This window comes from Schistocerca piceifrons, chromosome 3 (genome assembly GCF_021461385.2).
Source record: "Schistocerca piceifrons isolate TAMUIC-IGC-003096 chromosome 3, iqSchPice1.1, whole genome shotgun sequence".
NCBI lineage: Eukaryota > Metazoa > Arthropoda > Insecta > Orthoptera > Acrididae > Schistocerca > Schistocerca piceifrons.
In genome coordinates, this window is record NC_060140.1 from 194,689,574 (window position 1) to 194,714,142 (window position 24,569).

The 24,569-nt window shown below is 38.4% G+C and overlaps 1 protein-coding gene across 1 annotated transcript in view; it reads right to left on the reverse strand.

The window, feature by feature from the left end:
• Positions 1 to 24,569, reverse strand: part of LOC124787709 — a 169,691-nt gene that overhangs the window by 105,344 nt on the left and 39,778 nt on the right. The window contains exons 2-4 of the mRNA XM_047254543.1: positions 23,028 to 23,182; positions 10,884 to 11,043; positions 10,598 to 10,744 (exon numbers count right to left, since the gene is read on the reverse strand). Coding sequence (XP_047110499.1) covers positions 10,598 to 10,744; positions 10,884 to 11,043; positions 23,028 to 23,182 — 462 coding nt within the window. The remainder of the gene's footprint in view (positions 1 to 10,597; positions 10,745 to 10,883; positions 11,044 to 23,027; positions 23,183 to 24,569) is intronic.

Consider the following 24,569-nt stretch of genomic DNA (forward strand, 5'->3'; position numbering starts at 1 on the left):
TGGATTATTGAAGAATCTTGAATGCAGAAGGGATGTATGGAAACATGAACCATGTTTAATAAAAATTTATCCACAACTACTTGCAAAGAACAGCATTGCAGTGCAAGACATAATATGGCGTTGAAAAATGGGAATATGAAGTGATCAGGAAGCAGTTTTAAAGTCTTCCTGCATGTAGTGAAAAGAGAGGGTGAACATAATAATCAGCATCAACATTATCAAGAGAATAAGTGTCACAGAGATATCATCTTAAAAATGTAGGACTATTGCAGAATTTCAAAGGAATAAAGTAATAGATCCGTTTCAACCTCACTAACAACTATCAGCAGCAAACGGTCAAAAGAAATAGAAAAATGCACAGCATTTCTGTACTGGAAACAGTGCCACCGGTTCAAACTGTTGCCAATCCGGTGTTCATGCAGTTATTAAATCAAGTACCTGGAAGTGTACTACAAAAATATTTTAAAAGATGTGTGGGTAGAGCACCTGGAGAGTATAAATAAAATGTTACTATGATTTAGATCTGCCAGACACATAAAATTTTGAAGTCTCTGCAGAAGCATATTGTTTTCATAGAAGATTCATGGATGGCTTATCATCAAATATTATAGCACTGATGAAGTACTGAATATAAATGAACACTGTTTATGACACAATGAGCAGAATGAGGTACTAGGACAAATAAAATCACAATAATGTGAGAGCCTGATTCTCTACCATATGATTGTCAGCAGATTTTTACCTCAGTATCAGTAGCAACTACAGGACTGGAAAGTGGTCTATTAGCTGTGTGGGATTAATGTAAATGTTGAACATAAAACAATAGCTTTCATAAGCTGATAGTACTGGAAAGTAAATACACCATGACTGAGTGCCAAGTGATCACAGTACTCTCAAGTTTTTAGAAATTTAGTTATTATTTTCTGGATGCACTATAAATTAATGCATAAGTGACTGAAAAGGCAAGCTCTGTCACTGTGGAATTCAATTTTGAAATCAAATACCTCCCAGCAAGAACTTTATAGTACCCTGTACTTTATCATGACAGCCACCAAGTCTTGAAATCTCCAAGCTGGCACACGCCATCATGAAATAATTCCAAATTAATTTCAGCAAAGTAGTGAAAGCAGAGTCAAACATACAAACATTATTATTAAGCATTAAGACAGAGCAACATGCCAATTTAGTCTTGAAGTTGGTGAAGCAAAAAGATGGATGAAGTGAGAATCTACACATATCTAAATCTTCAGGATTTTTTCCCTCCTACAATCATCAGCCCCATGGTAGACCTTGAACATTAAACAACCAAAGGTAGGCATTTGAATAAATTATTGGGTATATCTCTCTTATTTATGCTCATTACAGGCTGTAAAAAGAAGCTTGACAAGGTGGAGGAATACTACAGCTTTAAGAAAATTCCAAAAAAGTGAGGGCAGTATGGCTAATATGGGGACTTCATACTGATAAATATTGAATGTACATGCATCATCTTATAGTGACTAGTTTTCTTTGGTGAGGTATTTCATCTTTGCTATGAAAGAGTGGTCTAATCTGTTTTTTATCTGACTTTTGCTGACATGTCTGTATAACTATCTGCACTATTTGTAACAATGTAACACAATTTCATTCTCTCATCCACAAGTGTTATTCTGGATACCTTATCACACCAATTTCCTACATGAACATGTGATTTATATCAAAAGATCGATATGTCCATTAACCAGCATTAAGGTTTCATGCAAAACATCGTCCCAACAAAACTGGAAGAAATGTGTGCCATGATTTTTACAGCCCACTGCTGAAGTCAAAAGGGAATATTGTGTAAACCTTGGTCATCACAGAACTGTTAGCAAAATTTGTACATTTGGACAGCAGCAGCATTACTTCAAAACAATTATAGACTGATTATTTCAAAAATATTATTAAATTCAAAGGACCTCAATTTTGTGTGACGGAATATGTGTATTTGTTAGTGTTGTTGGTCTTCAGTTGAAGGACTAGTTTGAGACATTTCTCAATGCTGCTCTATCCTGTACGTCTACATCTACAGCTGTAGTGTGCAAAGCACCATGAGGTGCATGGCAGAGGGTATATCCCATTGTACCAGTTACTAGAGTTTCTTCCTATTCCATTTACAGAGGGAGCATAGGAAGAATGATTGTTCAAATGGCTCTACACATGCAATAATTATTCTAATCTTATCTCACAATCCCCATATGAGTGATATATGGAGGGTTGTAATACACACATCAAAAAAGAGTTTTGCATCACCTCAGTTCCAAGAGTTCCGGAACCTGTATGTAAAATGGAATAGAGATCAACATAAACATCATTTCTGCCCTTTTTATTGTTCATGAAAACCACAAATTGCATGTTGTACCACCATACAGTGAGACCTTTAGAGGCTGTAGTCCAGATTGCTGTACCTATCGGTACCTCTGATATCCAATAGCACGTCCTCTTACATTGATGAATGCCTGTATTCATCATGGCATACTATCCACAAGTTCATCAAGGCACTGTTGGGCCAGATTGTCCCAATTCTAAATGGTGATTCAGCATGGATCCCTCAGAGTGGTTGGTGGGTCATGTCACCCATAAACATCCCTTTTCAATCCATCCCAGGCATGTTCGATAGGTTCATGTCTGGAGAACATGTTGGCCACTCCAATTGAGTGATGTTATCCTGAAGGAAGTCATTCACAAGATGTGCATGATAGGGGCGCGAATTGTCGTCCATGAAGATCAATGCCTTGCCAATACACTGCCAATATGGTTGCTCTATTGGCCGGAGGATAGCTGTCACGAATTGTACAGCCATTATGGCGCCTTCCATGGCCACCAGTGGCGTACGTCAGCCACACATAATGCCACCCCATCACAGCAGGGAAACTCCAACTCCCTGCACTCACTGGTTAGTGTGTCTAAGGTGTTCAGCCTGCCCGAGTTGCCTCCAAATTGTCTCTGATGATTGTCTGTTTGAAGGCATATGCGACACTCATCGGTGGAGAGAACGTGATGCCAATCCTGAGCAGTGCATTCAGCATGTTGTTGGGCCCATCTGTACCGCACTGCATGATGATGTGGTTGCAAAGATGGACATCGCCATGGACATCAGAAGTGAAGTTGTGCATCATGCAGCCTACTGTACTCAGTTTGAGTCATAACATGACATCCGGTGGCTGCACGGAAAGCACTATTCAATGTGGTGCATTGCTGTCAGGGTTCCTCCAAGCCATAATCCATTAGGTAGTGGTCATCCACTACAGTAGTAACCCTTGGGCAGCCTGAGCGAGGCACGTCATCAACAGTTCCTGTCTCTCTGTATCTCCTCCATGTCCAAACAACATCATTTTGGTTCACTCTGAGTCACCTCTACACTTCCAATGTTGAGAGCCCTTCCTGGTACAAAGTAAGAGTGCAGACATGATTGAAGCACAGAACTCACCATCTAGGCATGGTTGAACCACAGACAACACAAGCCGTGTACCTCCTTCCTGGTGGAATGACTGGAACTGATCGGCTGTCCAACTCCTTTCATCTAATAGGTGCTGCTCATGCATGGTTGTTTACATCTTTGGGTGGGTTTAGTGACATCTATGAACAGTCAAAGGGACTGTGTCTGTGATACAATATCCACAGTCAACACCTATCTTCAGGAGTTCTGGGAACCGGGGTGATGCAAAACTTTTTTTGATGTATGTATGTTCCTGGAGTTATCATTTAGAGCCAATTTTTAAAACTTTGTTAATAGACTTCTTTAGCAAAGAGTCTTTCAGTTCAGTTTCTTCAGTATTTCTATAACACTCTGCCACAGATCTGACAAACCTGTGGCTATTCACACTGCCCTTCTCTCTATACATTCAATATCCCCTGTTAGTCCTATCCCCATCGACGTACAAGTCGCCGGAGTGGCGTCAAATCGAAAGACTTGTACCAGGCGAGCAGTCTACCTGACAGGAGGCCCTCATCACACGCCATTATCATTATTATTAGTCCTATTTGTTATGGGTCCCACACATTTGAGTAAGAGTTGTACAAGTTATTTTTAAGCAATCTCCTTTGTAGATTGATTGCACTTCTCCAGTATTCTACCAATAAACCAAAGTCTACCACCTGCTTTATGCACAACTATGTGATCATTCAATTTCATGTCCTTACAAAGTGTTACACCGTGGTATTTGTATGAGTTGACCGATTCCAACAGTGACTCATTAATATTATAGTCATAGGATAACATGTATTTTTAGTTTTTTGAAGTGCAAAATTTTACATTTCTGAACATGTAAGTTGCCAAACCTTGCACAGTTTTGAAATCTTATCAAGATCTGACTGAATATTTATGCAGCCTCTTTCAGACAGTAATTCATGATAGATAACTGCATCATCTGCAAAAGCCTGAGGTTACTAATAATATTGCCTACAAGGTCATCAATATACAACATTAACAGAAAGGGTCCCAACACACTTCGCTAGAGCACACCTGAAGTTACTTCTAAATCTGACAAAGACTCTCCATTGACTCTCCCTAGCAATAAGTCTTCAATCCAGTCACAAATTTCACTTGATACCCCACATGATTTTACTTTTGACAATAAGTGTACATGTGGTCTGAGTGAAATGCTTTCTGGAAATCAATAAATACTGCACCTACCCAATTAGCATGATCCAAAGCTTTCAGTATGTCATGTGAGAAAAGTGTGAATTGGGTTACATACAGGTTGGCATTGAGGAGGTCATTCTGATGAAGAACGTCATTATGTTTGGGCCCCTTTATCTCTGTATAGCTACTGTAACTTACATCCATTTGAAGTCTGTAGTCAAGCTTCACTGTGCTTCTACAATTTTACCCCCCCCCCCCCCTCCCCCTCTTACCACCCTAATTACTACCCTCTGTTATGATCCAATTAATCATCCCTTGATGCCTCCTGTTGTGTCCAATCAGCTGTTTCCTTCTTTTATGCAATTTGTGCCATAACATTCTACTCTCCCCAATTAGATTTGCAATGCTGAGGTGAAACATCTCTCTTTTTCAGAAAATCTTTTTTTTGCTTTTACAAGTCTGCATTTTATATTATCTTTGTTTTTACCATCATCAGTTATTCTGCTCTCCAAATAGCAAAACCTGTCTATCACTTCAGTGCCTCGCATCCTAAGCTACTTCCTTCTTCATCGCAGGATTTATTTCAACCCATCCCTAAGCCTTTTTAAGAGACAATCCATTCAAGTCAACTACTCTTGCAAGTCCTTTGCTGCCTCTGCCTCTGATATAATTACAGTTCCTTCAGCAAATCTTCTGTTTTTATTCATTCTCCTTGAACTTTATTTCCCTTTCCAAATTTCTCTTTGGTTTCCCTCACTGCATGTTCAGTGTGCAGAGTGAACAAAATTGGTGACAGGCTATGAGTCTTCCTCAACTACTGCACCCATTCACTGTCCTTAAACATTCATGAATGGAGTCTGGCTTCTGTACAAGTTGTCAATAAGTTTTCATTCTTTATATTTTACCCCTGAAACATTCAAACTTAAAAAAGGATATTTCAATTGATTTTATCAAAAGATTTCTTTAAATTAAAAAATGATATTAATGCAGATTTGCCATTTTTCAGTCTATCTTCTCTAAGATAAGGTGCAGTGTCAATTGAGCACCATGTGCACCACATTTCTCCAGATCCCCAAACTGATTTTACATCAAGGTTGGCTTCTGCCAGTATTTACAACTTTCTGTTAATGATTCATGTCAGTATTTTACAACAGGCTGTTAATAACTGATGGTTCAGTAATATTCACACTTATCAATAACTGGCTTCTTTGCAATAGTGAATGCTGCATTCTTCTTAAAGCATGAGGGTATTTTGCCTATTTTGTATATCTTATATGCCAGGAGGAATAGTTTTGTCATGGTTGGTTGTCACAAGTATCTCAATAATTCTTAGGGAATGTCATCTACTTCATGTGCCTTGTTTCAACTTAGGTCTTTCAGTGTTTCATCAGATTCTTCTCACAGCATCATATTTCCCATATGATCTTCATCTAATCCTTCTTTTCTGTTCATAATTCAACAGTGACCCTGTGTGTGTGTGTGTGTGTGTGTGTGTGTGTGTGTGTGTGTGTGTTTGTTTGTTTGGTTTATTAGCCTGAAGAAAAGAAGAACTCTTTATCTGATAGTTCAGTTTACTTTCAAATGTGTCTGTCTGTTTATCTCTGTATAGCTATTGTAACTTACATCCATCTGAAACTGCTTACTGTAGTCAAGCCTCACTGTGCTTCTACAGTTTAACCCCCCTCCCCCTCTTATCACCATCCTTACTTCCCCCTGTTACAATCTTTTCATGTGGTAAGTAGACACCTCTCCATTTCATATTGCTGGTACTCCATCCATTTTCTAGTACATAATCAGTGTTCCATATCTTTCTCTGACCAACAAGTTTGATTAAAAAATATAGCTAAGCATCAAATATGTGTCAGACACAATAATCAGACACTTTTACAGGTCACCTGTTTAGTATCTCCATCAGCAGATGTCCCAATGGGGGCAGATGAGTTGGCATGGGTAGAACAGTGGAGTAGTTCAGGAGCCTGTCATGGAGGGTACATTCATCACATCATATGGGCAGACCAGCTGATGGAGGAGGAGGAGAAGGAGATTAGTGTTTTAAAGTCCCATCGACAACAAGATCATTAGAGACAGAGAGCAAGCTCGGATTAGCGAAGGATGGGCAAAGAAATCAAAGGAACCACCCTGGCATTTGCCTGAAGTGATTTAGGGAAATCATGGAAAACCTAAATCAGAATGGCTGTACATGGGTTTAAACCATCGTCTTCCTGATCTTAAGTCCAGTGGCTGGTGGAGGTGTTTGCTCACAAGTAGCAGGAGGTGGAGACAGATAGTGCTCTTCCAGAATTGAACCACTGCAGACCTAGTCTTGTGCTTCAGCTGAGAGTTGTTGTATGCGCAGTTGTTAGCCATCCTCGCCAATGACATGTCAAGTATATTGTCATGTGCATATCTATGCAGGTTAAGATATTCCACTTCCCACAATTCAGTTAGCATGGCGAGTTTGTTCCACTCATAGCATTCTGTTCTCTGGTAGTTACCAAGTCACCGTCAGCCTGCATAGTAGCCATGCTGACCAACTGTGTCAAGTAGCAGCAATGTTATGCCTACTGCAGATACTAAAACCTGCATCAGGAGGTGATGTGGCAGAGCGCTTTAGAAAAAAACTTGCAGACTGTTGTTCTGTAATATGGGGAGACTTCAGTTTGTCAGCTACAGAATGGGAGAGCCCTCAGATCAAAATTGGTGCCAGAGATAGGCATTCCCATGGCGTTATTCTGGATGTCTTATCCAAAAATTGTTTTGAGCAGATAATTAGAGAACCAAACCAACTCATAAGGATAACATCCTATACCTCCTAACAACAAAACAGATCTGAGCTTTTCAAATTAGCTGACAAAGAGGAGAGCATCAGTGATCATAAGGCTGTGATAGCATCAATGACTATGGCTATTAACAAGGACTGTTAAGAATGGTAGGAAAATATTTTGTTCAGAAAGAGAGATAGGATACAAATTGTAGAGTATCTGAATAGCCCACATCAAACATTCAGTGTTGAGGATGAAGATATGGAGCACAAGTAGATAAAATTCAGAAGCCTCATTCAATATGCCTTAGGCAAATATGTTCCAACCAAGATTTTAAGGGATGGAAAAATCCACCATGGTTTAATACCCATGTATGATAGTTGCTACATAAGAAAAGAGAACTCTGTCTCATATTTCAAATAAATCTAAACCTAGCTGATCAACCAAAGCTGAGCAGAGCAAATATGAGCGTAAGGAGCGCAATGAGAGAAGCAATCAGTGACTATCAAAATAAAGTTACGCCAACTAATGTGACTAAGGACCATAAGATGTTTTGATCTTACATAAAATCAGTGTATGGATCAAAACCATCTGTTCAGTCACTCTATGACCTTACTGGTACTGAAATGCAACATGATAGAGAGAAGGCCGAAATACTGAATTCAGTTTTCTGAAACAGTTTCAAGAAGAGGATCTTAATACAGTCTCTCCTTTCAGACATCACATGAATGCTGAAATGGCAGATTTGAGATAAGCGGTCACAGAATAAAAAAGCTCCTACAATCACTTGGTAACAAAAAGGCATCTGAACTAAATTAGATACTCATAAGACTCTATAGAGATTATGTGAAAGACTTTGTTCTCTTCCTAGCAGCAGTTTATTGCAGCTTGATGGAGCAACAAAGTGTATCTAGTGACTGGAAAAAAGTGTAGGTCAATCCCATTTTCAAGGAGGTTTTAGCATAGATGTCATAATTACAGACCTATATTGTTCATATCAATCTGTTGTAGAACTATGGAACATATTTGATGCGCATGTTTTTGGAGAATGAAAATCCTCCTCTATAAAAGTAAATATAGATTCCACAAACAGATATCTTGCAAAACTCAGCTTGCTCTTTTCATCCATGAGTATGGGGCATCATAAACACTGGTGCTCAGTTTGATGCAAAGTTCCTTGAAGGCATTTGATACAGTTCTGTATTGTCATGTAGCATAAGTAGTATGAGCTTACTTAATACTGGACCAACTTTGTGACTGGATTCAAGGCTTCCTTGCAGGTAGAACTTAACACATCACTGTTTCCCCTCTTAACAGAACAAAGTTTCATGAAAGGTAATGTCAGAATTAACTGAGATAAGTGGGCCACTTGCAGTCCACACCTGATCTAGTGGGTAATGCCAGAAGCTCCACGAAGCTGTCTGCAGATGATTCGGTTGTCTGTAGGAAGGTAGCAAGTCAGAAGACTGTAGAAAACTGCAGGGAGACATGTGGAGGATTGATGAATGATGCAGGGATTGGCAGTTGTCCCTGAATGTAAATAAGTGTTAGGTATTGCACATATATAGGAGAAGAAATTCACTACTCCACAATTACACTATTAGTGGCAAATTGCCGGAAATAACCCCCCCAGGATCACTTAAGGTGGCATGACCACATCAAACAAACAGTAGGAAAAGTGGACACCTGACTGAGATTCATAAAAAGAGACTTAATGAAATGTAATTCATCCATGAAACAAATGGCTTATGAAACACTTATTTGCTGATTCTTGAGTATTACTCTTACCAATTTGGATTAATAGAAGGGATAGTCAAAATCTAACAGAGAGCAGCACATTTTTCACAGGATTGTTTAGTTAGTGCAAGATGTCAAAATCACTGGAGGAACTAAAGGGCTATGCAAAAGCAGTAGGAACAGGGCAGAAAGAGAGGGTAAGGGTGGGGGTGGGGGTGGGGGAAGGTCACCCCACAGTGTGTCACTGTACTGCATTTGGGAGCCCTACAAGCTACACACAAGTAATAATTGTTAATGCACAAGGTGGATAACAGTACTGCTGTAAATTAAATTATAGAGAGAGTAGATAAGAGAAGGTACATTGGAAACCATTGTGCCATCCTCAGCACAGACATGATAAGGAGAAAATCACATTTGTGTTCCATTCAATCATCTTATTCTGACTTTTCAATATTTATTTGTTCAGAATACTATCCTTGCTCTCTCAAACAAATTGTAGTGAAAGTTCCTAGTTGATACTTGTGCAGTGTTACTGGACTCAGCAGTGGAAGGCTCAAATTGTGGTAATGGAAGAAATTTTCATTGTGAAATTCCAAACCTCTCAACAGGACTCATGGCATTGGGTTTTGTTTCCCTCTCCTCTCTCTCTTTCATTCTCATCATCAATAATACAAACACATCATTACATATTACATGCAATCATCACAGCCACAGACATAATAAGCTTCACTCCTGACATGTAAGACTTCCTAGCTGATAAAATAGTATCTTGCAAGAACCCTAAGCCACACAGTTAGTAAAATCTCAAGTAAATAGAACTTGGTTTACTGATTTATTAACTGTTTTAATTTTTAATTTTACATGCTGTTTTGCTCTGCTTGCAGGTAATATTTTCTCTAACTTAACAACTGATTTAATATAAACAGATAGATAAAAAATCTACTCACCAAGCAGTGGCAGAGGAACACACACACACAAAAGGATTTAACTTTTACAAGCTTACAGAGCCAGTGACTCCTTCTTCTGCCAGAAGAGTTGAAGGGGAAGGATGAGGGGTGAAGGAAAATGACTGGAGAAGTTTAGGAAAAGGGGTACAATTCAGAAAAGTCACCCAGAACCCTGGATTGAGGGAGACCTATTGGACAATACGAAAAGGAAAGAACAACTGATTTGAAATTTGATTGAACAACTAATTTGTAATTTTGATAAAATAGATATTTCATTTGCAGTATATCTCAAGATTGTACATCATTTTTGCATATAATTTCCAGTTTAGTCATGAACAATGTGGTTATGATTCAAGAAATTGAAGATTCAAATCAATTTAGCATTACTCCAAAGTAGAATAGCCAGTTTTAACTACATGCTGCAGTTTGTCACAATAAGTTCTTTCTTGTGCACACAGTATTAGCATTTGTTGCTTATTCAGTCTAATGTATGAAAATAAATCTCATTATGCAACAGGCATACCAGCATAATTTACAGAGCTACTTACTGTTAGTACAAGAAGCATTTTTAACATCTGCATTAATTTTCTTGTAGTTATTATTCACGTAATATGTAGTACAATGCTGGAGATCACCAAAGTTTATAACAGGCTTAGTACCAATCAAAAGCTTCACTGCTGAAGAAGAACTAGAACCTAGAATAACAATACAAGGTGTATCAGAAATAAATTGTTATACCAGTGAATACTTAAACACTATCCAGTGAAATTCTTATTGTACTAAGGTACAATGGCTGAGTACATATTACTTTTCAAAATTAATGCTTGCACTTACTTAATGATATTTTCGAAGCACCTTCAACCTTCTCATAAATATGTGATATTGAAGTAAGTCGCCAGTATCCTACATCTTCAGCAGTTACATTATTGATACGGACACCACAATCTGTATTTATATTACCACCAAAATATTTTACCTTTTGATATTCATTTTGCTGTAAAAATGAAAGAATATTGTTGTAAATATGGTCACACTTGTGGATATACCTTCTGAAGAAAAATAAGTAAAACATTTGGATAATTTACCCTAAATTACATACAACACCATTAGGAGATGTTAATATTAAGTAGGGCCCACCTTCTTACTCAGAACTTATTCATAATGCATCTAAGCACACATGTTGTTGTTGTTGTTGCTATGGTCTTCAGTCCAAAGACTGGTTTGATGCAGCTCTCCATGCTACACTATCCTGTGCAAGCCTCTTCATCTCTTGGTCTACATCCTTCTGATCTGCTTTCTGTATTCATCTCTTGGTCTCCCTTATGATTTCTATCCTCACACTTAACTCCAGTACTAAATTTGTGATCCTTTTATGCCTCAGAATGTGTCCTACCAACCAATCCCTTATTTTGGTCAGGTTGTACCACAAATTCCTCTTCTCTCCAAATCTACTCAGTACCTCCTCATTAGTTACAAGGTCTACAGCATTCTTCTGTAGCACCACATCTCAAATGCTTCTATTCTCTTTTTGTCTAAATTGTTTACTGTCCATGTTTCATTTCCATACGTGGCCACACTCCACACAAATACTTTCAGAAATGATTTCCTGACACTGAAATCCTTACTCAATGATAACAAGTTTCTCTTCTTCAGAAATGATTTTCTTGCTATTACCAGTCTAAATTTTATATCCTCCCTACTTCAACCATCATCAGTTATTTTGCTTCCCACAGAGCAAAACTCATCTACTACTTTAAGTCTCTCATTTCCTAATCTAATTCCTTCAGCATCATATGATTTAAATTGACTGCATTCCATTATCTTCATTTTGCTTTTGTTGATGTTCAGCTTACGTCCTTCTCTCAAGACATGTCCATTCTGTTCAACTGCTCTCCCAAGACCTTTGCTATCCCCAACAGAATTACAATGTCATCGGCAAACCTTGAAGTTTTTATTTCTGCTACCGGGACTTTAATTCCTACTCCATTTTTTTATACAACACTCTAAAAGCCATGGGCCAAGGGAATCAGGTAGCTGCAGGAACTCTTAACTTCAAAAAAGCACATGACTCAGTACTGCAAGGGATATCAACAATATCTCTACACCAATATCTACATACATACTCCGCAAACCACCACACAGTGTATGGCGTAGGGTATCGTTTATCACAACTAGTCGTTTCCTACTCCAAATTTTTCTTTTGTTTCCTTTACTGCTTGCTCAATATACAGATTGAATGACATTGGGGATAGGATGGAACCCTGTCTCACTCACTGTTCCTTTTCATGCCCCTTGACTCTTACAACTGCCATCTGGTTTCTGTACAAATTGTAAATAGCCTTTTACTCCCTGTATTTTACCCCTACCACCATTAGAATTTGAAAGAGAGTATTCCAGTCAACATTGTCAAAAGCTTTCTCTAAATCTACAAGTGCTATAAACATAGGTTTATTTTTCCTTAACCTATCTTCTATGAGAAGTCATAGGGTAAGTATTGCCTTGTGTGTTCCCACATTTCTCCAGAATCCAAACTGATCTTCTCTGACATAGTCTTCCACCAGTTTCTCCATTCTACTGCAAAGGATTAATGTTAGTATTTTGCATCCATGACTTACTAAACTGATAGTTCAGTGATTTTCACATTTGTCAGCATATGCTTTCTTTGGAATTGGAATTACTATATTCTTCTTGAAGTCTGTGGGTATTTCACCTGTCTTGTACATCTTGCTCACCAGATGGAAGAATTTTGTCATGGCTGGCTCTCCCAGTGCTATCAGTAGCTCTAACAGAGTGTTGTCTACTCCCTGAGCCTTATTTCAACTTAAGTCTTTCAGTGCTTTGTCAAATTCTTCATGCAGTTTTGTATCTCCCTTCTCATATTCATCTATGTCCTCTTTCATTTCCATAATACTGCCCTGAACTACATCTCCCTAACACAAACCCTCTATATACTCCTTCCACCTTTCTGCTTTCCCCTCTTTGCTTAGAACTGGTTTTTCATCTGAGCTCTTGATTTCATACAGATGGTTCTCTTTTCTCTCAAGGTCTCTCTAATTTTCCTGTATGCAGCATCTATCTTACTATTAGTGATATATGCTTCTACATCCTTACATTTGTCCTCTAGCCATTCCTGCTTAGCCTTTTTGCACTTCTTGTCAAACTAATTTTTTACACGTTTGCATTCCCTTTCACCTACCTCATTTATTGCATTTTCATATTTTCTCTTTTCATTGATTAAATTCAATATCTCTTGTGTTACCCAAGGATTTCTACTAGCCCTCGTCTTTTTACCTACTTGGTCCTCTGCTGCTTCCACTATTTCATCTCTCAAAGCTACCTATTCTTCTTCTAGTGTATTCCTTTCCCCTGTTCTTGTCAGTTGCTCCCTGATGCTCCCTCTGAAACTATCTAGAACCTCTGGTTCTTTCAGTTTATCCAAGTCCCATCTCCTTAAATTCCTACCTTTTTGCAGTTTCTTCAGTGTTAATCTGCAGTTCATAACCAATAAATTGTGGTCAGAGTCCACATCTGCCCCACAAAATATCTTACAATTGAAAACCTCATTCCGAAATCTCTGTCTTACCTTTATATAATCCATCTGAAACCCTCTGGTGTCTCCAGGTCTCTTCCACATATACAAACTTCTTTGATGATGCTTAAATTAAGTGCTAGCTATAATTAAATTATGCTCTGTGCAAAACTCTACCAGACACCTTCCTCTTTCATTCCTTTTCCCCAGTCCATATTCACCTACTACTTTTCCCTTTATTCCTTTCTGTACTATCAAATTCCAGTCCCCCATGACTATTAAATTATCATCTCCTGTAACTATCTAAATAATTTCTTTTATCTCATCATACATTTCCTCAATCGCTTCCTCATTTGAAGCGCTAGTTGGCATATAAACTTGTGCTACTGAGGTGGGTGTGGGCTTTGTGCCTAACTTGATTACAATAATGAGTTCGCTATGCGTTTCAGAGTAGCTTCCCCATGGTTCCATCCATTTCCCTTTTTAAATTTTCTAATCAACCTACCTGATTAAGGGATCTGAAATTCCACGCTCAGATCTGTAGAACACTAGTTCTGTTTTTCCTGATAACAATGTCATCCTGAGTAGTCCCCGCCCAGAGATCCGAATGGAGGACTATTTTACCTCCAGAAGATTTTACCCAAGGCAATGTCATCATCATTTAACCATACAGTACATTCCCTAGTGAAAAATTTCAGCTGTAGTTTCCTGTTGCTTTCAGCCATTCACAGTACCAGGCCAGCAAGGCTGTTTTGGGGGATATTACAAGGCCAGATATGTCAATCATCCAGTCATTGGCCCTGCAACTACTGAAAAGTCTGCTGCCCCCTTCAGGAACCACAAGTCTGTTTGGCCTCTCAACAGATACCCCACCATTGTGGTTGCACCTACGATAAGGCTATCTGTGTCACTGAGGCATGCAAGCCTCCCCATCATCAGCAATGTCCATGGTTCATAGGAGGAAGATAACACTAGTATCGGCTGCAAAAGTACCAACGCTGCTGGCTGAATGTTAATTGGAAGGTCATTCACTTATATAAGGGAGAGGAGTGAACCCAAAATTGAACCCTGTGTGACTCCCTTTGTGATATCTCCCTAGGTACTAAACTTTTCTACCTTACCAACACTGTTTGAGTTATTCAGCACAGATTTTGCATTCTGTCTGTTAAGTATGATTCAAACCATTTGTGTGTAAAGCCATCAATTCCATAAAATTGAAGTTTTTCTACGAGTGTAACATGAGATACACAATCAAACACTTGGAAAGACCACAAAAAATATCAACTGCTGATATTTTATTATTTAAGGCCTGTTGCTTAAAGTTTTGTGGAGCAGCATTTTTAATGTATTACATTGCTTCTTCAACAGAACCATTTAATCCTATTTCTGCTGCTACATCTAGAAACCGATTGTTAAAAGTACTTGCAGCTTATGAATTACTAAACACAACATTGTCATTTGGCTTCATCATTATGGTATCTTACACACCAACTGGCTATCCTGTCTCCAGTTTGACAGTATCCCATATAGTGTTAATCTTATTATCTGCATTGTGCGTTTCTGTCTGGACATGCACACTTCTGGGCACTTAAATGACTTACCTAAAAATATTACAGTATTTTTTGCAGTTTGCTAGTAACGTTGGATCTTGACTTTTTCTGGCCTTTACATAAATGTCCCTCTTTCCTTTACATGTGATTTTAATTCCCTTATTTATACACGACTTACCTATTTTTGAAATTGGTTTTCTGGATAACATTTTAGCAAAACTACTTTCAAATATTGACACAAATTTTCTATGGCATAAATTGAATTTGACATTAGCATCTCTTTCAATATGTGCCTCATCTCGTACCATCTCTTTTAACTTACTCTTAAAACATTGCATCCTGTTCTCATTAATAAGCTTCACTGCTTCATATGAACCTGCTTCAGGGCTGAAAGGTGCAATATTGTTTATTTCCATTAATTGTGCATCATGATCAGATAGTCCATTAACAATTTGGTACACATTAATTGTTTCAGTGTGAGCACTTTCTTCAAACATGTTATCAGTCAGGGTCATACTATCTTGCTGCACATGAGTTCGAAAACTAAGTGCTGAAATCAGACTGTAACACCCAAATAATGATTCCAGTTCATTTTTCCTGTCTGTGTCTTTCACAAAATCTACACTGAAATCTCCATAAACTACTAACTGTTTCTTCTTGTCTTACAGGTAGCTCAATAATGTGTCTAGATTTCTCATAAACTGAAAGTTTCCAGTAGGGAATCTGTAGACTGTTATAATTACCAGAGTGGTATAACTAACAGTGCACTGCTGGTACACCCCTTATATACAACTATCTGCTGGCTGTGATGTCACTGGTGCCAGTGACATTTCCATATATGGGCATATATTGACTCAGTGTTTCATGTACCAGCTTCAACCATGTGATTGCTGGATCCCACACGTCGCTTCGTTGCAGGCCACCATCTCTACTTAGGGTGTTATTGGTGATTTTTATTTCAGTGGCAGATGTGGACAAGGATTTAGCAAATGCAGTGTGGAGGTAGATAGCTTTTTTGTATCTGTGCACAACTCTGCCTATGAGACATGAGCAGCTGTGGAGAAGAATGTATGTGCTAATATCTGTGTATTTAACTACAAGGTTAATGTTGATTAACTTACACTTAGTTTTCATGTGTTCCACAAGCATTAGTGTCAAATGAGCTGACCTTGTAATGTAATGATAACCAGAAGTAGAATAGCAGCAGTACTTAGTTACATCAAGTGACTGCTTGGGTTAAAGTTACAGTCTTTCTTGTACATACAAACATAGATTAAAGGTGGACAGGGACTGCACTTGTTATGTACAGATGCAAGGGCAATATGCTACAATCCAGATACAGCTTCCAAGTTGTGCTGGCCACTGTCAATTGTCTTCAGCTGCTGCCCTGGACAAAGGTGGCTTTGTTGTTGTTGTTGTTGTTGTTGTGGTCTTCAGTCCTTAAGACTGGTTTGATGCAGCTCTCCATGCTACTCTATCCTGTGCAAGCTTCTTCATCTCCCTGTACCTACTGCAACCTACATCCTTCTGAATCTGCTTGGTGTATTCATCTCTTGGTCCCCCTCTACGATTTTTACCCTCCACACTGCCCTCCAATACTAAATTGGCGATCCCTTTATGCCTCAGAACATGTCCTACCAACCGATCCCTTCTTCTTGTCAAGTTGTGCCTCAAACTCCTCTTCTCCCCAATTCTATTCAATATCTCCTCATTAGTTCTGTGATCTACCCATCTAATCTTCAGCATTCTTCTGTAGCACCACTTTTCAAAAGCTTCTATTCTCTTCTTGTCCAAACTATTTATCGTCCATGTTTCACTTCCATACTTGGCTACACTCCATACAAATACTTTCACAAGCGACTTCATGACACTTAAATCTATACATGATGTTAACAAATTTCTCTTCTTCAGAAATGCTTTCCTTCCCATTGCCAGTCTACATTTTATATCCTCTCTACTTCGACCATCATCAGATATTTTGCTCCCCAAATAGCAAAACTCCTTTACTTCTTTAAGAGTCTCATTTCCTAATCTAATTCCTTCAGCATCACCTGACTTAATTCGACTACATTCCATTATCCTCGTTTTGCTTTTGTTGATGTTCATCTTATATCCTCTTTTCAAGACACTGTCCATTCCGTTCAACTGTTCTTCCAAGTCCTTTGCTGTCTCTGACAGAATTACAATGTCATCGGCGAACCTCAACGTTTTTATTTATTCTCCATGGACTTTACTACCTACTCCGAATTTTTCTTTTGTTTCCTTTACTGCTTGCTCAATATACAGACTGAATAACATCGGGGAGAGGCTACAACCCTGTCTCACTCCCTTCCCAGCCACTGCTTCCCTTTCATGCCCCTAGACTCTTATAACTGCCATCTGGTTTCTGTACTAATTGTAAATAGCTTTCTGCTCCCTGTATTTTACCCCTGCCACCTTTAGAATTTGAAAGAGAGTATTCCAGTCAACATTGTCAAAAGCTTTCTCTAAGTCTACAAATGCTAGAAATGTAAGTTTGCCTTTTCTTAATCTATGTTCTAAGATAAGTCGTAGGGTCAGTATTGCCTCACGTGTTCCAATATTTCTGCGGAATCCAAACTGATCTTCGCCGAGGTCGGCTTCTACCAGTTTTTCCATTCGTCTGTAAAGAATTTGCGTTAGTATTTTGCAGCTGTGACTTATTAAACTGATAGTTAGGCAATTTTCACATCTGTCAACACCTGCTTACTTTGGGATTGGAATTATTATATTCTTCTTGAAGTCTGAGGGTATTTCGCCTGTCTCATAAATCTTGCTCACCAGATGGTAGAGTTTTGTCAGGACTGGCTCTCCCAAGGCTCTCAGTAGTTCCAATGGAATGGTGTCTACTCCCGGGGCCTTGTTTTGACTCAGGTCTTTCAGTGCTCTGTCATACTCTTCACGCAGTATCGTATCTCCCATCTCATCTTCATCTACATCCCCTTCCATTTTCATAATATTGTCCTCAAGTACATCGCCCTTGTATAGACCCTCTATATACTCCTTCCACCTTTCTGCTCTCCCTTCTTCGCTTAGAACTGGATTTCCTTCTGAGCTCTTGATATTCATACAAGTGGCTCTCTTTTCTCCAAAGGTCTCTTTAATTTTCCTGTAGGCAGTATCTATCTTACCCCTAGTGAGATAAGCCTCTACATCCTTACATTTGTCCTCTAGCCATCCCTGCTTAGCCATTTTGCACTTCCTGACGATCTCATTTTTGAGACATTTGTATTCCTTTTTGCCTGCTTCATTTACTGCGTTTTTATATTTTCTCCTTTCATCAATTAAATTCAGTATTTCTTCTGTTACCCAAGGATTTCTACTAGCCCTCGTCTTTTTATCTACTTGATCCTCTGCTGCCTTCACTACTTTATCCCTCAGAGCTACCCATTCCTCTTCTACTGTATTTCTTTCCCCCATTCCTGTCAATTGTTGCCTTATGCTCTCCCTGAAACTCTCTACAACCTCTGGTTCCTTCAGTTTATCCAGGTCCCACCTCCTTAAATTCCCGCCTTTTTGCAGTTTCTTCAGTTTTAATCTACAGTTCATAACCAATAGATTGTGGTCAGAGTCCACATCTGCCCCGGAAATGTCTTACAATTTAAAACCTGGTTCCTAAATCTCTGTCTTACCATTATATAATTTATCTGATACCTTCTAGTATCTCCAGGATTCTTCCATGCATACAACCTTCTTTTATGATTCTTGAACCAAGTGTTAGCTATGATCAAGTTATGCTCTGTGCAAAATTCTACCAGACGGCTTCCTCTTTCATTTCTCTCCCCCAGTCCATATTCACCCACTATGTTTCCTTCTCTCCCTTTTCCTACTCTCAAATTCCAGTCACCCATGACTATTAAATTTTCGTCTCCCTTCACTACCTGATGGCCATCATGGATATTTTGTCCAATTTCATCTAGTGTCTATTTTCTAAAGTACACTTGGCTAAAGTAGATTTGTCGGGATAGTGTAGGCAATAAAACCTCTCATGCTCCTTCCTGCATTGTTCCACAGTGTGTACTGTTGGTCCAACATAAGACTGGCCACATTTGCAAGGTATCTTGTAGACCCCAGGTGTTCCAGAACTTGCTGCATCTTTAACCAGTCTCAGTAACTGACAGATTTTTGTCAGAGGCCCAAAGATTGACTTGATCTTGTGTCATTTTAGCAGGCAGCTTATCCGGTCTGACATGGAGCCACAGAATGGCAAGAAAGCAAGTTTCTTTTCCTGCTCCTCATCAGTGGTCTTGTTGTGAGTCTTGCATGAAATCACTTCATTTATTTGATGGACGTTATAGCCATTGTTCCTGAAGACCTTCTGCAGGTGGCTCAGCTCATGGGGCAGGTTGTCAGCATCTGATATCATTCTTGCACAATGTACCAATGTGTGTAAAATGGTGTGCTTCTGTGTTGGGTGATAATGGCTGATAGCATGCAAGTACAGATTGGTGCGTGTGGGTTTCCTTTAGATGCATCCATTTAATTTTCTGGAGATGAGAACCTCAAGGAAGGGCAATGCATTGTCATTTTTTCTGCCTTTGTGGTAAACTGGGTGTTACTGTTAATGCCACTGAGGTTTTCCAAGAACTTGTCAAGTTCCTAATGAGCATGGGGCCAAATTACGAACATACAGAAAGAAACAACTAGGGTTTAAAGGCATGGTGTCCAAGACAATATCCTCAAAATTCTTGATGAAGAGGTTTGCAGCAGCTGGTTCTTACAGGCTACCAATTGCAATGTCCTCCATTTCATTGTAATACTAGCTGTTGTACAGAAAATAAGATGTCAGAGTGTGCCTAAATAGCTCGACCATTTCACTTACAAATAACTGGGATACTAGATCTAAACAGTCTTTGACAGGCACATCCATAGATAATGCTACCACATCAACAATGATATAATGTCACCCTCACTAAGTCAAAGATAGTTAATTTAGTTGATAAAATCTGCTGAATTTTTAATATGATGCTCACAGTGTACCACATGTGGAGCAAAGAGACAGGACAAGTGCTTCACCAGATTGTATGTTGGTGAACCAATGATGGATACGATGAGGCGGAATGGTGTCCCATCCTTGCGGATCTTCGGTAGAGCACAAACAGCAGGTGGTCTAGGTGCCTGTGGGAGAAGATTCTGGACCACAGAGTCTTCCATCAAAGAACAATTGAAAAGTTCAGATGTCTTTCTTATTATTCTCGATGTTGGGTCAGATGGGAGTTTCCGGTAAGTATCTTCATCCAGTAGTGCATAAATCTTCATATCATAAGCTGCATGTTGCATAATTATGGCTGCATTCCCATTTTCAGCAGGAAAGGACCACAATGCTCTCATTATTGCATAGCACTCACAGGCCATTGTGCTCAGCTCTTGTCATGTAGGGTGCTGATAACTTTGCTTTCATGAGAATATGACTCATTTCGCACAGCAGGTCTCTCAAAACCTATGGTCAACAAGATGCCTTGTGAGTGTGGCCAGTCTTATGTTGGACAAACAGTACACACTTTGGAACAGTGCAGGAAGGAGCCTGAGAGGTTTAATCACCCAGCCATCACTGATAACTCTGCTTTAGCTGAGCACGCCTTAAAAAATGGACACCAGATAAAACTTGACAAAACATCCATCATGGCTAACACAAATGCATTCTGGGATTGTGTCATTAAAGAAATCATTCAAATAAAAGCGACCAATAACATACTAAATAGGGATGGTGGCCTGCAGTTCAGCATTGTGTGGGATCCAGTGACTGTGCAGTTGAAGTGGGCTCATCAAATGCCGAGTCAACATATGCCCAAACATCGTGATGTTACAGGCACCAGTGATGTCACAGGAGGTGGCCAGTGTATATAAAGGGTGTACCGGCAGCCCAATGGCAGTCATACCACTTGAAAATAATCAGAAATTACTTGGCCAAGAGCTAGTGCAATTTTAATAACTTGACATGGTTGAAAAACCAAGAACATTTTATTCAGTGTTACCGGCGCGATTATCTGCTTTTTACAGGCGTTCACATGTTTGTAGATGTGTCTGTATGATGCTGCTGTTGAAACATGCATAAGAGCTTAGTCTATAAAATAAATTTTTATATTGTGGTAAATATAAAGTAAATGTTGGTTTGTTAATGAACCATGATAATCATTTATATTAAACCCATTTCAGGAAGTTTCCATGTGCTATGCATAGGAACTTCAGTTCCATTGATGGGTGAATGGTCCTGTAAATAGATGCTCATAGTGGAGCTAATATAGATTTTTATGCACAATGTACAATGTGAAAGTGTTGTCATATAGTACTCAGAGGGTGGATGTAATTCTAATTTAATGGATATAACCAGATTAATGAGTACATGTTTAACACAAACTGCAGTTCTGTGAATGATCAAAAATATTTCAGAACCTTCTATTCTCTTCTTGTCTGTAGTGTTTATCATTCATGATTCACTTCCATATAGCATTATACCCCGAAAAATAACTTCATTTTTTAACACACAAATTCATATACAGTGTTCACATACAAATCTTTTTTGGACAAGCTTTTCTTGCTATTGGTATTTTCGTTACTTGTATAACTGTAGGATATTTTTATTCCCAAATAGTAAACTTGTCTACCATTTTAGGCATCTCATTTCCTAATCTATAGCCCTTAGCATCACCTGACAAATTTACAATATGCCATTACTTTGTTTTACTTTTGTTGATGCTCATCATATAGCATCTTTTCAAAATGCTATGCATTTCATTCACTTGTTTTTCCAAGATCTTTTTTGAATCTGACAGACTTACCATGTCATCAGAAAAGCTTGAAGTAAGTGATGTGATCTTTCAGGTTTTCTTTGTATGATTGATTAACACTGTGCTTCTGGTGTTCAAAAACACAACTCATAACAGCTAAAGAATATGCCTTGGTTGGTCATCACAATATTGTGCATAAAATGGAAAGAACAACTTGGCTGAACACTTGGAAGCATACCATTGAATCTTGAAGTTTTTATTTCTTCTCAATTAACTTTGAATCCCTATCCAAATTTCTCTTTGGTTTCTTTAGTGCTTTCTCAAAGTAAGAATTGAATAACATGCGGGGCAAGCTGCAACTCCATCTCACTACCCTCTCAATTACTCCATCCCTTTCACGTCCTACAATCCTTATAACTACAGTCTGCTTTATGCACAAGTTTCTGAAACATCCTTGTAACGCTGAGCAGAAATATGCCTTGTCATGTTGTGTCAGCACTACATAAAATGGTATATTTCTACACAAGAAAATGTTAAATAACCAAAACATAGTCCAAAAAGAAGCTGTGGCTATTTATCGATGTCCCATAAGTGACCACGTAACCCAAAAAAGAATATAGGACAACTTTTTTTTAATTGGCGAGATTTCAAAAACCTTTGCATGGCTGTGGTATAACGGCAATTTCTTAAATTTTTACAGGGCCTTATTTTGTAAAAGCTGTTTATGAATATTCCTTTGTAACTAAGAGACAATTAGCATTAACACATTTGTGTCACTAACGTTGCACCAGAAAGGAATTTCCATTCAGTTATTTGCACTAATGTAATGTGACATTTCAATATATTTCTTCTTGTACTGGAAATATGGAAATGACATCTCCTTGGTTTCTATTTCATTGTACCCATTTAGCTCTACTTTATCCTTTTCATGTAAGGCATTAATTCAGATTGTACACTGAACAATACCAGTTACACAGAGTTACACGGAGTAAAACATCACACATCATTTTTTTTAATATTAACAAACTGAAAAGCACACTGCAAGTTATTTCCAGAAGAAACTGATAATATTGGGGTTAAGCTGAATTTAAACTAGAAAGCAATAGTTATGTACTTTAGTGTAGCTGTTCTGTTAAAGGTGTTGCATACTTACATGATGAGCAAATTCTGATATGAGTGGATAAATAACTGATGTGTTGGGTGTTTTAAGAAGACATGATCTTTGGTTTGGATTGCTCCTTAGCAATTTTAGCAAAACATCACCTCCTTCCACAACACGCACAGCTTCTGGGAATATTACAGACAGACCTAAAAATTAAATTGATCATAGATCAGTTTCTGTAGTGGAATGAAAGTACACTGAATGTTATCAACAGTATCATACAGTTAAATGTTTCAAACTAGTACCTGTAGAGCCAGAATGATATCATACTTATCAGATTCTTGATAATTTTTATGTTGAAGTTATTTCAATCTAGTATCACTGTCAATAATCTATAATTACATGTCATACATGAGCTTTATATAAGGAGTGCTATTAAGACTTTTTGATGAAGTTATGGAGCATGTAAACATAACAACTTGGTTGTTAACATGTATGTTGGGAATAAATTTCTACTCCTGGGTTAATTATTCCTATAGCTAAGGCTGCTAACACACATTTGTGAGGTTGTCTTCAATTTGGAGATAGTTCATTTTTCTCTTGGTGGTAAAATAAATTTTTTACTATTAGAATTTGACCAGGAAAGGGAAGGATGTTTGTGACACACATTAAGTATTTTTGTGAGTGAGAGCATGAAGCACTTTTCACAATAATTATCTGTTGGTGGGGACGTTACACTTGGCAGACTCCTTGGTGCTGTCTGAGTGGAACTGGCTATTTATTGAGCTTGAATTTCATAATCATCCTTTACTACCAATAATGAAAACACAACAACAAACTTTCATTGCATTTATCTACACTAAACATATACACTTAAAATCCAAAAATTCATACAGTGAGAAAGCAAGACCCTCACTGCACTGACAACAAGCAATGTAATGTGGTATTTTGAAGAATTTGATACATGCTCAGTGGGAGGGAAAACACTCTCCCCTCCCTGAAGAAGGAACCAATAACTCTGAAACATAACACATGGATAGTATTCCTGGAGGTAAGTACTGGCCAGATATTTTATGTCATAATTTTGTAATATGGTTGTTAGTGACTCATTTCAGCTAATACACACTGATGAAAATTAATTAAGAATCCAATAAAATAATAAAACTGTAAAATACCTCACATGAAACCAAAAAATTTGAAAAATGTTTAAGTGGAAAGGATTGGTTCATTGCTAAAAGTAGCTTGATGACCAAGCTATTTGTTGGTTCTCAATACTCCCAGAGAAAGCTGTGAAGATAAACTAGAATTTAATAATTGCATAACACTGACTCTTTGCCTAAAATGGGTTACACTGTTAAATACTGAGTGAGGTGTGTGCACTGAATTTGCATTCAAAATGATGATGGTTCAAAACTGCGTCCAGCCATCCTAATTAAGGTTTTCTGTGATTTCCTTAAATCGCTTCAGGTTACTTTGAAAGGGCACAGCCAACTTCCTTCCCCATCTTTTCCTAATCCAATGGGATTGATGACCTCGCTGTTTGATTCCCCCCTCCCACTACTAGGTGCATTTTACTAATATGGCATCCAGATG